This window comes from Bos taurus, chromosome 22 (genome assembly GCF_002263795.3).
Source record: "Bos taurus isolate L1 Dominette 01449 registration number 42190680 breed Hereford chromosome 22, ARS-UCD2.0, whole genome shotgun sequence".
Lineage (NCBI taxonomy): Eukaryota > Metazoa > Chordata > Mammalia > Artiodactyla > Bovidae > Bos > Bos taurus.
Genome location: NC_037349.1, coordinates 55,400,728 through 55,414,226, shown reverse-complemented (window position 1 = coordinate 55,414,226; position 13,499 = coordinate 55,400,728). Strand labels below are relative to the sequence as shown.

At 44.5% G+C, this 13,499-nt stretch overlaps 1 protein-coding gene across 22 annotated transcripts in view; it reads right to left on the bottom strand.

The window, feature by feature from the left end:
- Positions 1 to 13,499, bottom strand: part of ATG7 (autophagy related 7) — a 274,102-nt gene that overhangs the window by 164,362 nt on the left and 96,241 nt on the right. For all 22 annotated transcript variants that reach the window (XR_009492304.1, XR_814634.4, NM_001142967.1 and 19 more), the window contains 1 exon segment: positions 5,893 to 5,973. Coding sequence is in view for 20 of the 22 variants with exons in the window: in NM_001142967.1 (NP_001136439.1) it covers positions 5,893 to 5,973 (81 nt within the window). In the remaining 2 variants the exon portion in view is untranslated.

The window sequence follows — 13,499 nt, the reverse complement described above, 5'->3', positions numbered from 1 at the left end:
GGGAGCACCGTGAAAAGCCCCGCCTGTCTTCCTGGGCCCCTACCCCCATGCCGGGGCTGCAGCGGCTGGACTCCTCAGGCTAGGAAACCCCCTAAGCCCAGTGCTAGGTGAGAAAGAGCCTCAAGGGCCAGAGGAAATACAGCCAGATTGCACTCAGGAACCACCAAGATGGAAACAACTCACCAAGACAAGGGGAATGAGGGAATGAGGCGTGCCGCTCCCCAGAACGCCTTCAGAAACCTGCCATGTTCTCTTGCCCTGGCTGTCGCCCGTGTGATTCCCGGGGCCTGGAATATCTCCCCCATGTCCTCTCTCCCATGGATCTCTACACATTCCTCCTTATCCTTTAACGTCAGCTTAGAAGCTGCTCAGAGGCCTTCCCGGGTCTTCCCCATTTACAAAGCTAAATGGTACCAGGACACCCCCACTAGAGGATATCCTGCAACTTGCACGGCATGGCAAAACATGAAAACAAGAGGCTATGCCTTGACTCTGGAGCACATCACAGTGTTAGGGAGATTAGTATTGGTTTATAGGTCTCCCTCACTCTTGGCTCAGTCAGTAAAGAATCTGCCTGCAATGCAGGAGACCCGAGTTCGACCCCTGGGTCAGGAAGATCCCCCTGGAGAAGGAAATGGCAACCCACTCCAGTATTCTTGCTTGGAGAATCCCATGGATAGAGGAGCCTGGTGGGCTACAGTCCACGGAGTCACAAGAGTCGGATGCAACTTAGTGACTAAAGCGCTCTCTTGTTAGTGTTCTCTGAAGGCAGCGGCTGTTTTAATCATCTCTGCATCTCTGGCACACAGCAGGGACTCACATGTCCGCTGAGTAAACGAACGACTGCGGACAGACAGTGAGAGTCCCATTTCTCCTTCCAAACCCAGCCTTTGTCTTTTCGTCCCAACAGCGCATCAGCAGAACTTTTAGGAAAAAGGTTGCTCTGGGGTAGAGGTTTTTCTTAAAAGATTTTTAAATACTTGAGTTTAATGTTGACTTTTCACACTTCTTCAATTAACAAAGAAAAGAGAAGTGAGAGAAGAAAGGTAGGATTACATAATATCAAAAGAAAAATGATGGCCGGGCTCTGCCGAAGGCAATGAACGCACAGCTGACCGTATGATGACGCCAGAGCTGGCGTGTATTCTTCCACCAGCCTCTGTCCGCAAGATGCGCACACAGGTGCACATGAACAGCCAATAACAAGTCACTTTGGGAAGGTTACTCACAGCCCATCAACAGAAGGGCCCGGCGTACTGTAAACACCAGGATGAGTATAGTATTAGGGTTGCTAATGGCTAATTAAAATCTGAAGATCAGGTTTCTGGGCACATCTTGCTGCATCTGGGCACTAGGCAGTCCCAGATGGTATGAGAGCGGAGTTTCGGGCCTGCTTCCTCATAACAGGCTGTCCCTGCAACACTGCCAAGGTGCGGAGTGACGGAATCGTGCAACCACAGCAAGAGTCCCCTGCCTGCAGTCTCCTCGGGCACGGCCCTGTTCCTGACTTGGAAGGTCCAACAGAAGGTTCCAGTCAACTGCTGGGTCCCAGAAACAAGGCTGCAGTTCCATCAGCACCAGAGGGGACCTAGTTTTAATCCTTGGGAAAGAGAATGGTCACAATACTCAGCATATTGCTCCCCCCCCCCAAGACTGTCTCCGAAGGGGCACAAGGAAACTTTCCGGGGTAAGGGATACACTCTGTGCCTTGACGGAAATGTACGTTACATGGGTGTATGTGTTTGTCCAAAGTATAGAATTAAGTCTTTTGAGATTTCTGCATTTTTATGTATGCAAACTGTACCTAGAAAATAAGAACCGTGCACAATGATCAAATTCCAGGCGGTAGGCTTACTATCTGCAATGGGAGGGACTAGCAATTGGAACTACTTTCTGTGTAGTTCAGTGAATCAGCCAGTGTAATGGGAGCCGGGCTTCTCACCGTGGGGGAAGGTAGTTACTAACACAGAAAGGGGGAAATTCTCACTACCAAAGGGGGGTAACTTCACCATGTGCCTCCTGACATGAGGACACACCATCTCTTCTCTGCCAAAAATTCATAACTTGAATCTAGTCATAAGGAAACAGCAGACAGATCCAAACAGAGGGAAATTCTACAAGATAACTGGCACAACGTCAGTGTTCAAGTTAAGGAAAGATGAAGAAAAGCTAAGGAACTTCTCCAGACCGAGGGAAGCCAGACAGACACGACACCTGAACGCCTGATCCTCCTGACTCGGATTCTGGTCTGGAGAAAATGCTTATGAAGGACATTACTGGTACAAATAACACCACCTGAAACGCAGACTGTGCGTCAGGTCAGTATTATGCAAACATTTACCTGCCTGCATTTGATCAGTGCATTCTGCTTAGGTAAGACAGGAATCTTTTTCTGAGGAAACATACACTGATGTATTTAGCTGTAAACAATCACAATGTCTCCAACTCATTCCCAGAGTTTCAAGAAAAAGAGGAGGGGGACTTCCCTGCTGGTCCAGTGGTTAAGAATCCACCTGCCGATGCAGGGGACACAGGTTCAATCCCTAGTCCGGGCACTAAGATCCCACATGTCACAGGTCAACTAACCCCATGAGCCACAACTGCTGAGCCCACGCACCCTGGAGCCCAAGCTCTGCAACCAGGAAACCACCACAATGAGCAGCCCCACGTTGGAAGACTGGTCCCTGCTCACTACACCTAGAGAAAGCCGGAGCACAGCAACGAAGACCCAGCACGGTAAAAAACAAAACAGAAAGAAAGAAAAAGGAGAGGGAGGGAGGGAGAAGATCACATACACACAAATGCAGAAAAGTATAAACAACGGGGAGATCTGGGTAAAGCAGTTCCTTGTACTATTCCCACAGCTTGCCTGCAAGTTAAAAATCATATCAAAGCAGAAAGGTACCCCTCCAAATACCCTAACTTCCCCCAAATTATCTAGGTGAAAAATCTAAAAACTATAGATTAATTCAAAGTATGATGAGAAATCCTTTCAAGAATATTGGTTTCAAAATTATACTTTTCCCTCTGGTAGCAATTCCACAAAACTATTTGGCTCTGAAAACCTAAAAAAAAGAAAGAAAAGAAAGACACAAACCTTGAAATAGGGTTTTTTAAATTCCAGTGACAGATACTATCTATCATTTTAGAAAGTCTTACAAGGCAATGCACAGAAATCAGAATGAAAGCGACTCCTCACTGCCCCCCTCCCTTCAGATCCTCCAGTATTTTTCCTGGAAGATGGAATAATTCACCTGGCTGCACACCAAGCTGAAATCAACTAGGATAAGGAACAATGTGAGTGTAGATGATCTAGCTTCCCTGACACCTAAGTAGGGAACTGTACTCTTCCCCAGCTCAGGCCTTATAAAAAGCCTATGTTTTATTTGCATAAATAAGGTAAGGAAGGCATTATTACTCAGCACAGCTTATTCTACCTCTCCAATCTGTCTGTTTTTATGGTTAAATCAAGACACAAGAATGGCCTTGTGTGTGTGTGTGCGCGTGCTCAGTCGTGTCTGACTCTTTTCAACCCCATGGACTGCAGCCCTGGACCAGGCTCCTCGGTCCATGGAATTTTCCAGGCAAGAACGCTGGAGCAGGTTGCCATTCTTCCCAATCCAGGGATCAAACCCACATGTCATGTGTTGGCAGGCAGATTCTTTACCACTGCGCCACCTGGGAAGCCCATTCTATTTAGTACTTTGCTTTTTAAAATCATAATAGTACTTCATGGAAGTAATATCAAGACACAAGTATGGCCTTAGTCCTATGGGGGGCGGGGAGTGGGGGGAAGCAAAAATACTGAAAAGTACCAAAGGAAAAAATTACTTCATGGATGTCAAAGGAGAAATTTTTAAAAGTCATTTTTAGCCCCAAAGAATGTTTGAAACAAAAACAACTATGATATGACTCAGTATAAAAAAAATATCATGCTAATATGCATTAAGAAAAATTCATACACAGAGATGAAAATGTAACTGCATCTGTCATTTCAAAGTATTAATGCTGGGTCTGCAGATAATAGAGAATGACATTCTCCTAAGCAAATGAGTAAGGTAGCCAAGTAAGTAAATGCTAGGCTTCTACTGTAAGGAAATACAGGCACCCATGAAGCAACCTTTTCAGCACAAAAGAAACGTGATACCCGGACCACATGAAAAGTGGTCGCTCTGGGAACAGCACAGCTGTTAAACCCAAGTCAGCTTTATTAAGTCGTCCAGCGTGTTTACGTAAAGCAGGACCCTCAGAATGACCACTAAGAGGAAATACTTTGCTAACAAAAAAATACTATCTACACTTAATTCAAGGCTCAGAATAAGCGTGAAGGAAAAATGCAAAGCTATGCGCTTTCAAAGAATATGAGGGATGGCAACTAGCAGATATGCTCGTGATCCTTTTATAAACAGTATCTCTGGGGCTAATTTAATTAGAAATAGAACAAGGAGAAAAAAAAATGAGTGTTTGCATTTCGCTTAGAGAACCTAATTATCTTCACCTCATTTGACTAACTAGACCTAGATAAAGCCACAGAGAAGTCTCTGACACTTGTGTCAAACAATTTCAATATGAAAATTAATACTGCCAAGTTATTTTGAGACTAATTAGCTCAGACATTCAAAGGAAAAAAAAAAAGGTACTGTGCTGAAGAGCACATAATCCTAAAACCTGCATTTCTGAAGACGAAAGTGCACGCAGACATCCCTGAGGCCTTGGCTCAGGCACAGAGGTATCAGACGCCCTCGAGAACCCACGGAAAGTATGAGCTCGTGGATAACCACCTACAAATGGTAACGTTTAACTCTCAACATGGACACTTGGGATGCAGCGTGATAAAACCAGAGCTTAGTCTACTTTTGAAGAAGAAAGAAAGAAAAAATTACTCGAAGTTTTTGAGCATCTAAAAATAATCAAATTTATCAACACTGTTGGTCAAATCTGAGTTAACTTTTTAGAGAAACCGGTCAAGATGGTGCTTCTCCTAAGATGAGACCTAAGACAAATTTTCAAAGCCAGCTTGCCATCTCAGAGCGCAGAGACTTTACCCAGAATTCAGTCCTGTGCAGACTGACGTAGGCTACACAGCAAAGAAGCCCCGAACTGTAACCGAGAGGCTGGGGTCTGGGGTTAATGGCCCCAGTGCCTAACACGTGGACATGGACGTCTTACCAAGAATCTGGAGTTTTAAAAGCCAGGTCAAATCACTGGGCGTTAGAAGGCTTAGAGAGCTTTCCAGAAGGAAGTCAGCTAGAACACACAGTGTATGTGTAAAAACAACTCAGACTACCTCCAGGCCTATTAAAGAAAAATGAGATGCCATCACTGTAGGTTTGAGATATATCGGCCGGTTCCCGTTACAATGGGGGACACACGAGCTCTGGTTTTAGAGCCTCTGGAAAGATCAAAGCTGAATGGGCCCTTTTATTGGCTCCCCGTCCAGTCCCCTAATCTCTGTTTACTTTTTCTTTGTCATTATGTGGAACTCCAAAAGACACACCATCAGGACCGCCTGGTCTCCCTCATCCTCTGAGCAACACTTAAAAAACTGCTCTGTGATGGTCTGTGCGAGTAAGGAGCCCTCGGGGGAGGAACAAGGACGAGAAAAGTTCAAATTCGAGCCCAAATCAGCCTGCTTGCTGCAAGGACTCACACAGAGCTGAAATGATCTAATTCAGTCTCTCTCACTATACTACAAACCAAACTTTCTCAGGCTGGTTTCCCTGGGAGAATGAACACAGATAAATGAAACCATAACCGCTTCTAGTTTGGTTTTTTTTTTCAGACCCTAGCCCTCCCCAACGAAAAGCCCTCAGCTGGTTTCGGGGCCTCTGGCTAGGAAGGCTGACCGGGCTCATATTAAAAAACAAGTCCTGCCAATGCAGAACGACTTACTTTGGAAGAACAAGCCGTGCATTTGTCAAAGGCCAGGCTGACAGGAAGGACGTTATCAAACCGTGACAGAAATCCCCGTATCTAGAAACAAACAAACAAAAATTCACGTCAAGCCCCAAACGACACACCTGTGAAGGACATGTGTAGTTTCTGGCAAGAAGTGGGGAACAATTAATCTGTGCTCTTCACACAGGTTATGAACAGATTACTAATGAAAATGGAGTTCAATGTACTTTCGTATTTGTGCTAAATAAGTCAGTTGTGAAGAACTGTAATAGGTCCTTTATCCCATTAAGAACTGGCACACAAGCTTTGCACATATCTGAGACCTAAACACAAACTGACTCCCAAACATAAAAAGCTGAAAAATCTATTGTTTTAATAAATGTCTTCAAACATATAATCAGCCAGCTAGTTTATTACGGCAGTTCTCACGTATGTTACAGTGAATATAGGATAAATGTGCACTTTTAGGATATGGCATTGGATAGGGCCTCACAAGGTAAGAAGGTCTGTGAACAACAGAAGGTAGAAATGGTCCTAAATGTTTACTGAGTTACTTGCCTGACTTGGAACCCACAGAGATAAAATGCAAACATTACCAAAAGTATGGGAAAACAGCGCCACCCTGAGCATAAAATTCTGAACTACATCTGATTTCCACTTACAGGGTATCAGCCTGGGACAGAGGATGAGATGGTTGGATGGCATCACTGACTCAATGGACATGAGTTTGAGCAAGCTCCAGGAGTTGGTGACAGACAGGGAAGCCTGGCATGCTGCCGTCCTTGGGGTCACAAAGAGTCGGACACAACTAAGCAACTGAACCAAGCCTGGGAAATCCCATGGACAGAGGAGCCTGCGGGCTACACAGTCCATGGGGTCACACAGAGTCGGACACAACTTAGTGATAGATTTCTACTTTCAGCTATAATCACTAGATGGCAAAGAGAGGGGAAGTGACAGATCTCAGGTTCCAAAACCACTGTGGATGGTGACTGCAGCCATGAAATTAAAAGATGCTTTCTCCTTGGAAAGAAAAGCAATATAAACCTAGACAGTGTATTGAAAAGCAGAGACACCACTTTGCTGACAAAGGTCTACTGTAAAGTCACAGCTATGGTTTTTCCAGAAGTCATGTACAGATGTGAGAGCTGGACCAGAAAGAAAGCTGAGCACTGTAGAATTGATGCTTTCGAATTTAGGTGCTGGAGAGCAAACCAGTTTGGTCAAACAAGCTGCAAGGAGATCAAACCAGTCAATCCTAAAGGAAATCAACCCTGACTCTTCATTGGAAGGACTGATGCTGAAGCTCCAATAATTTGGCCACCCGATGCGAAGTGCCAACTCATTGGAAAAGACCCTGAAGCTGGGAAAGATTGAAAGCAAAAGGAGAAAGGGGCGGCAGAGGATAAGATGGTTAGATAGCATCACTGGCTCAGTGGACTTGAATTTGGGCAAACTCCGGGAGACAGTGGAAGACAGAGGAGCTAGGCTGCAGCCCATGGGGTCGAAAAGAGTGGGACATGACTTAGTGACTATACAACAATAAGATATAGTCAGGTTTCACAAACTATGATTCAGGTAATTTATTCAGATATTATACCTCCAGAACTACACTTATACCAAAAGAAGAGTTTAAACTTTATCATTTGTTATCGCTGTTCAGTTGCTCAGTCACGTCAGTCTCTTTGCAACCCCATGGACTGCAGCACACCAGGCTTCCCTGTCCTTTATATTTATCATATTATTAAAAATACATCTGGTGAAATCTCTAAAGACTCCAGAGGACTCAACATTTATAAGAAGCCAAACAACACGAATCTTGTTCCCAGTTAAATTTATTTGATCTTGATGACTGTCCCGTTGATTCAACTCTGGCTGAGGAGGGTGAAGAATGTTGGCTCAGGCAAGCAGAGAGTGACTGCGCTAAGATTCAGAAGTGGGTCCCCAACTCCAAACCTGCCTGGGCTCCCCCCTTCCCTCCCTCTCAGGACAGCACAGCTTTCATCTTCCATATGAGGGCTCACCACACATTTAACAGCCTCACTTGAACACAGCACAACCACCAACCCCTCCACCATTCCACCCCTAGTTCTTGCTGCCTTTAGCCACCCTACCAATTCTCTGCTATCCGCACCCCCCCCCCCCCAAAAAAAAACCCAACAAAACCTGGCCAACTTTTTATGGAGACAGACCTCCTTCACAGAGTGGATTAACTCCACTGCAACCACCAGTCTAGCTGCATTTGCACTTATCAAGGGAAAATCTCACCTTAAAGGAAATGCCCACAGCAATCTTTTAAATGTCGTCATATATACGTGATGAGATTTCAGTGTAAAGCAAGACCGAAAGAGTGGTTGGTAGAAATGATAAATTAGACAGCTGGGGTAAGTAGTTGGCCTCGCGGTGAACCTTTGAAAATGGGACAGTCGTGAGTTTCCTGTGTCTTGGGAAGGTGGTGACCATTTCCTAGGCCAGTACTTGAGGCCCAAGCAGGGCCCTGAGTCTGCTCTCTGCTTCACCAAAACCGGAGATGGCAAACCAGCAGCAAAGACTTTACCGCAGACCGCAAACGGACATGTTGACGTCCTCGTGAGATCTTGAAGTGACAGGACTGAAAAAATTCTCAGAGCGAGTCTCCTCATATCTCAGTGGCTTTCACATTAAATTTACCTAGAAAAACATTCATCATATGTAGCCTATTTTCCATGAAAATATTCACTGCCATGGCCTACATGTCAATGGTTCCATATAAGCTTCATGAAAAGGTTTCCTGTCTTTTCTTTCATATAGCTAAGATCAGACTTCATGTTGTGCAAAGGAATAGTGGCAATCTGCAAGACACTGGAGGTGTGGAGATAAAGGCCATGGGAAGGGAGAGAGTAGAACCAATTAGGAGCAGAAAGGGAGAAAAAAGTAGAGGAAGGAAGGAGAGAGAAAATGTCAACAAAAAGCATAGATGGCCAGCGACAGAAAGGAGCCGCTGTGAACGGAGCGCCTGTGCAGGGGTCCCCACACCATTGTTTAGCACCCAGACAGCTCTCTACCAGGAAGCTGTGACTCACTTTCCCAGGAAACGAAGTAGAATAACATCTGTGTGTGAGGCCTTGCAAATTGCCTATGCTGGTATCAGAAAGCTCAGAACTCCAAACTAATTGCAGGAAATGTAAGAGACGAAAGCCTCTTCTCCCACCGGCTGTGATAGACTCCTAACAGGGCCCTCGACAGGAGCGTGAGCTCCCAACACTCTGGGGTGGCCTGAGTCTCCTAAGACTCAGCTCTGAGGTGTGCCACTTTCTCTCCGCTTCCTGTGCGTACTCAGTTGTGTCCCACTCTTCTGTGACCCCATGGACTGTAGCCCGCCAGGCTCCTCTGTCCATGGGATTTCCCAGGCAAGAATACTGGAGTGGGTTGCCATTTCCTTCTTCAAGGGATTTTCCAAACCCAGGGTTCAAACCCACTTCTCTTCCATTTCCTACATTGGCAGGTGGATTCCTTACCACTGGCGCCACCTGGGAAGCCCCATCAGCTTCCTGTGAAGTCGCTCAGTCATGTCCAACTCTTTGCAACCCCACGGACTGTAGCCTACCAAGCTCCTCCGTCCATAGGATTTTCTAGGCAAGAGTACTGGAGTGGGTTGCCATTTCCTTCTCCAGGGAATCTTCCCGACCCAGGGATTGAACCCCGGTCTTCCACGTTGCAGGCAGATACTTTACCATCTAAGCCACCAGGGAAGCCCCATCAGGCCTAGGGTGACAAAGTACAGCAGAGAATTCCTCATGCTGGCACTTAAGGGCCCCCTATCTGGGCCCATCCTGCCTTTCTGATTATGCCTTGCATTCAATCTTTTCACAGCCTTCATATATACAGCTACTAAGCTCAAAGCCAACTCCCCCCAGACAATCTGTCATTGCTGGCCTTTGTTGTTCAGTCTATTTTCTATTTCTAAAAAACATAAATCTACTTTCTATTTCTACTGATTTGGCTAATTTGCCTATTGACTATAAATGGAATCATACATGATTGGCTTCACTTGGCATATTGTGTCGTGTGTCTGTACGTCATTCCCATTGCTAAATATTATTCAGTTACATGGATACAACATATTTTGTCTGTCCATTCATAAGCTGAAGAACATTTCTGCTGGGTATAAACGAGTGGAATCAATGAATCACAAGGTAACTAAAATACACATTTAACAGTTTGAGGACCCAAGTGACTGCACATATTTCTTTTCTGCAACAGGGTTATTTTTCCACCTCGTGTCTTTTGAGAATAGCCATTATTCTAATGAATGTGAAGTGGTATCTCACTGTGCTTTTGATTTGTATCTCTCTAATAACTAGTAGTATTGAGCATTCTTTTCATGTGCTTCTTGACCATTCATACTATCTTTCTTTGGAGAAATATCGATTCAAACTCTTAGCCAAATTTTATTAGTTTCTTTGATGTGGACCATTTTTAAAGTCTTTGCTGAATTTGCTACAACATTAATTCTGCTTTATGTTTTGGGTTTTTTCACTGCAAGAAACTGTGAGGTCTTAGCTCCCTGACCAGGGATCAACCCTCACCACCCCCTCCACACACACACTTTGGAAGGTGAAGTCTTAACCATTGGACCTCCAGGGAACTCCTGTTGGCAAAAAAAAATCTAAATACTCCTTTTTTTGGCTGCGTTGGGTCTTAGTCGCTGCCTGTGCAATCTTCACTGCGCTGGGGCGTGGGACCTTCAGTTGTGGCACGTGCACTCTCTAGTTATGGAGCACGGGCTCAGTAATTGACGCACACGGTTTCAGTTGCTCTGCCATATGGGGGACCCTAGTTCCCCAATCCTGGACAGAAGCCGAGACTCCTGCATTGCAAGGCAGATTCTTAACCACTCAACTGCTGGAAAGTCCTGGCCACATTTTAAATTGGGTTATTTTTCTTTTTATTGTTTACCTGTTTAGAGTTCTTTATATAGGCTGGATTTAAGTTTCTTACAGATATATAATTCTGCAAATATTTTCTCCCATTCTGTGGAGAAAATAACAGGTTTATTCTGATAAAATCATATATAATGAATCACTTCTCAATGTCATGAAGACTGACTGTGTTTTCTTCTAGTTTGATAGTTTCAGCCCTTACATTTAGGTCTATGATCCACTGTGAGGTGACTCTGAGGTGATTTTTGCATGTGGTGTGGGGTAAGGGTCCAAGTTCATGCTTTGCACGTGGAAATCCAGTTGTTCCAATACTTTGTTGGACTCTTCTTCCCCACAATGAACTCTAGAAATGACCATAAGGTAAAAGGATTCATTTCTGAGCGCTCATTTCCATTTTGTTGATCTATATATCTATCCTTGTGAAAGTGCTACAGTTTTTAAAAATGTGGACCGTTTTAAATGTATTGATTGAATTGTTACAATAATGTTTCTGTTTTATATTTTGATTTTTTTTTTGGGGGGGGGGCCACGAGGCCATGTGGAAACCCTGACCAGGGATCGAACCCACACTCCCTGCTTTGGAAAGCAAAGTCTTAACCACTGGACCATCAGGGAAGTCCCTATACTGTCTTGATTACAGTAGCTTTGTAGTAAGTTTTGAAACCAGCAAGTGTGAGTCTTTCAGCTTTGTTCATCTTCAAGGTGACTTTCACTATTCTGGGTCCTATGCCTTGCCATATGAATTTTAGAATCAGCTTGTGTAGTATACTTACTTAAAATTTTATTCTTTATCTCACTTGCTTTTACAGGGCAAGATAGAGGTCAAACTATTTGCATTTGTCCATAGCACAGTGATGTGCACATAACAGATAGTGATTATTAATTATGAAATGAAAGAATGAGGAAACACACACATCCAAAAGCCAACCGAGTTATTCATGTCTGAAATATCCAGAGAAAACTACCGCCCTGGTAGCTCAGCTGGTAAAGAATCCACCTGCAATGCAGGAGACCCAGTTTAATTCCTGGGTTGGGAAGATCCGCTGGAGAAGGGATAGGCTACCCGCTCTAGTATTATTGGGCTTCCCTGGTGGTTCAGATGGTAAACAATCTGCCTGCAATGCAGGACACCTGGCTTCGATCCCTGGGTGGGAAGATCCCCTGGAAAAGGGATCGGCTACTCACTCCAGTATTCTGGCCTGCAGAATTCCATGGAAAAAGGATGCTGGTGAGCTACAGTCCATGGGGTCACAAAGAGTTGGACACATCTGAGCGACTTTTCACTTTCATCCAAAATGAACCAAAAAAAAAACACCCCATCTTCCCATCATTCACATTTTCCAAGTAATTTGAAACCCATCTCCATCAACAATGTTTTAAATTCACAGTATTACCAATGCACTGAGCTCACACAGTATGCTCTGTATTCCCTAATGTCTTACAAGAAATGCTTAGAATTTAAGAAGTAGAGGTTGCCGCTTAAAATTTTAGCACCTTCCACAGATAGGCACTGAAATCTCAGGGCAATCTAAAATCCAGGCACCTGATGCAAACCTGAATAAACATAGTGCACCTGTTGAGAGAGGCCAGGCTCCAATCACAGCCAAACAAATAACAAGGGGACGTCCTGATGGTCCAGCTGTTAAGAATCTGCCTGCCAACGCAGGGGGCAGGGGTTTAACGAGCCCGGCCAGGGAACTAAGATCCCACATGCCACAGGGCAGGGCAACTAAGTCTATGCATTGCAACGAAGAGCCCGGGCAGCTAAATAAATAAAAGAAAAAAAAAAGGCATAAGAAGTTTGCTCTATACACTCACCATCACCTGTAAGACGTCAGAAGACCTAGGGAATCCATCAGCAAGCCTCTAGTTCTTTTCGCGTTTTCTGTGCACAACCCCATCACATCCAGCTACTTAAGCCACGTCTAAACTAATGCCTAAATGACAAGGCTTGACAAAGTGATCTGTCCATCCACACAAGGCCTCCCGACACTGCTCAAGACACAGACTTCCATTTCGGGGACTGCACACTGCTTACCCTAAACTCTTAACTGATTACTAATATCTGCTGTCAATCTTTCCTTACAGGGGAATGTGTTAAACAGCTATTTTTTAAAAATCCGATTCAATCCATAATAAAAACAAGCATCTGACAGAAAACAAAAGCACGAACAAAAAATTACCGGTACTCCCGCAGCATACTTAAGCCCATTCCCTATTTTTTTAAATATAGTATTTACATACTTAACTGCATTTTAAACAGCCTCCCCTGAATACTACTGGCTTCTCATTATTCCCCTTCCCCAAAGAGCGGGAAAACTGCCAATTCCACATACACACACACACACCCCCCTCCACCCGCCTCTACCTAGCTTTGTGGTTAGTAAGAGGTACCCTTTACTTCGCCTGGAGGGAAAGACAAACTGTGCCTGCATCCCTGCATGTTTCATTTTTTTTAATTTACACTGATGACATTTTCCCCCCTTTAATACTGAAAAGAACAAAGGAAATATTAAAATGGTCCGTATGAAAATCAGACCAGTGGGTATATTACCCTGGCAAAGGCACAAAGTCAACTCTGGGGGGACGGAAGTGCTCCAGGTCTCGTCTGCGGCAGTGGTGGCCACACAGAGCACACACCCGTCAAGACTCATTAAGCCGCATATTTAGATAAGTGCA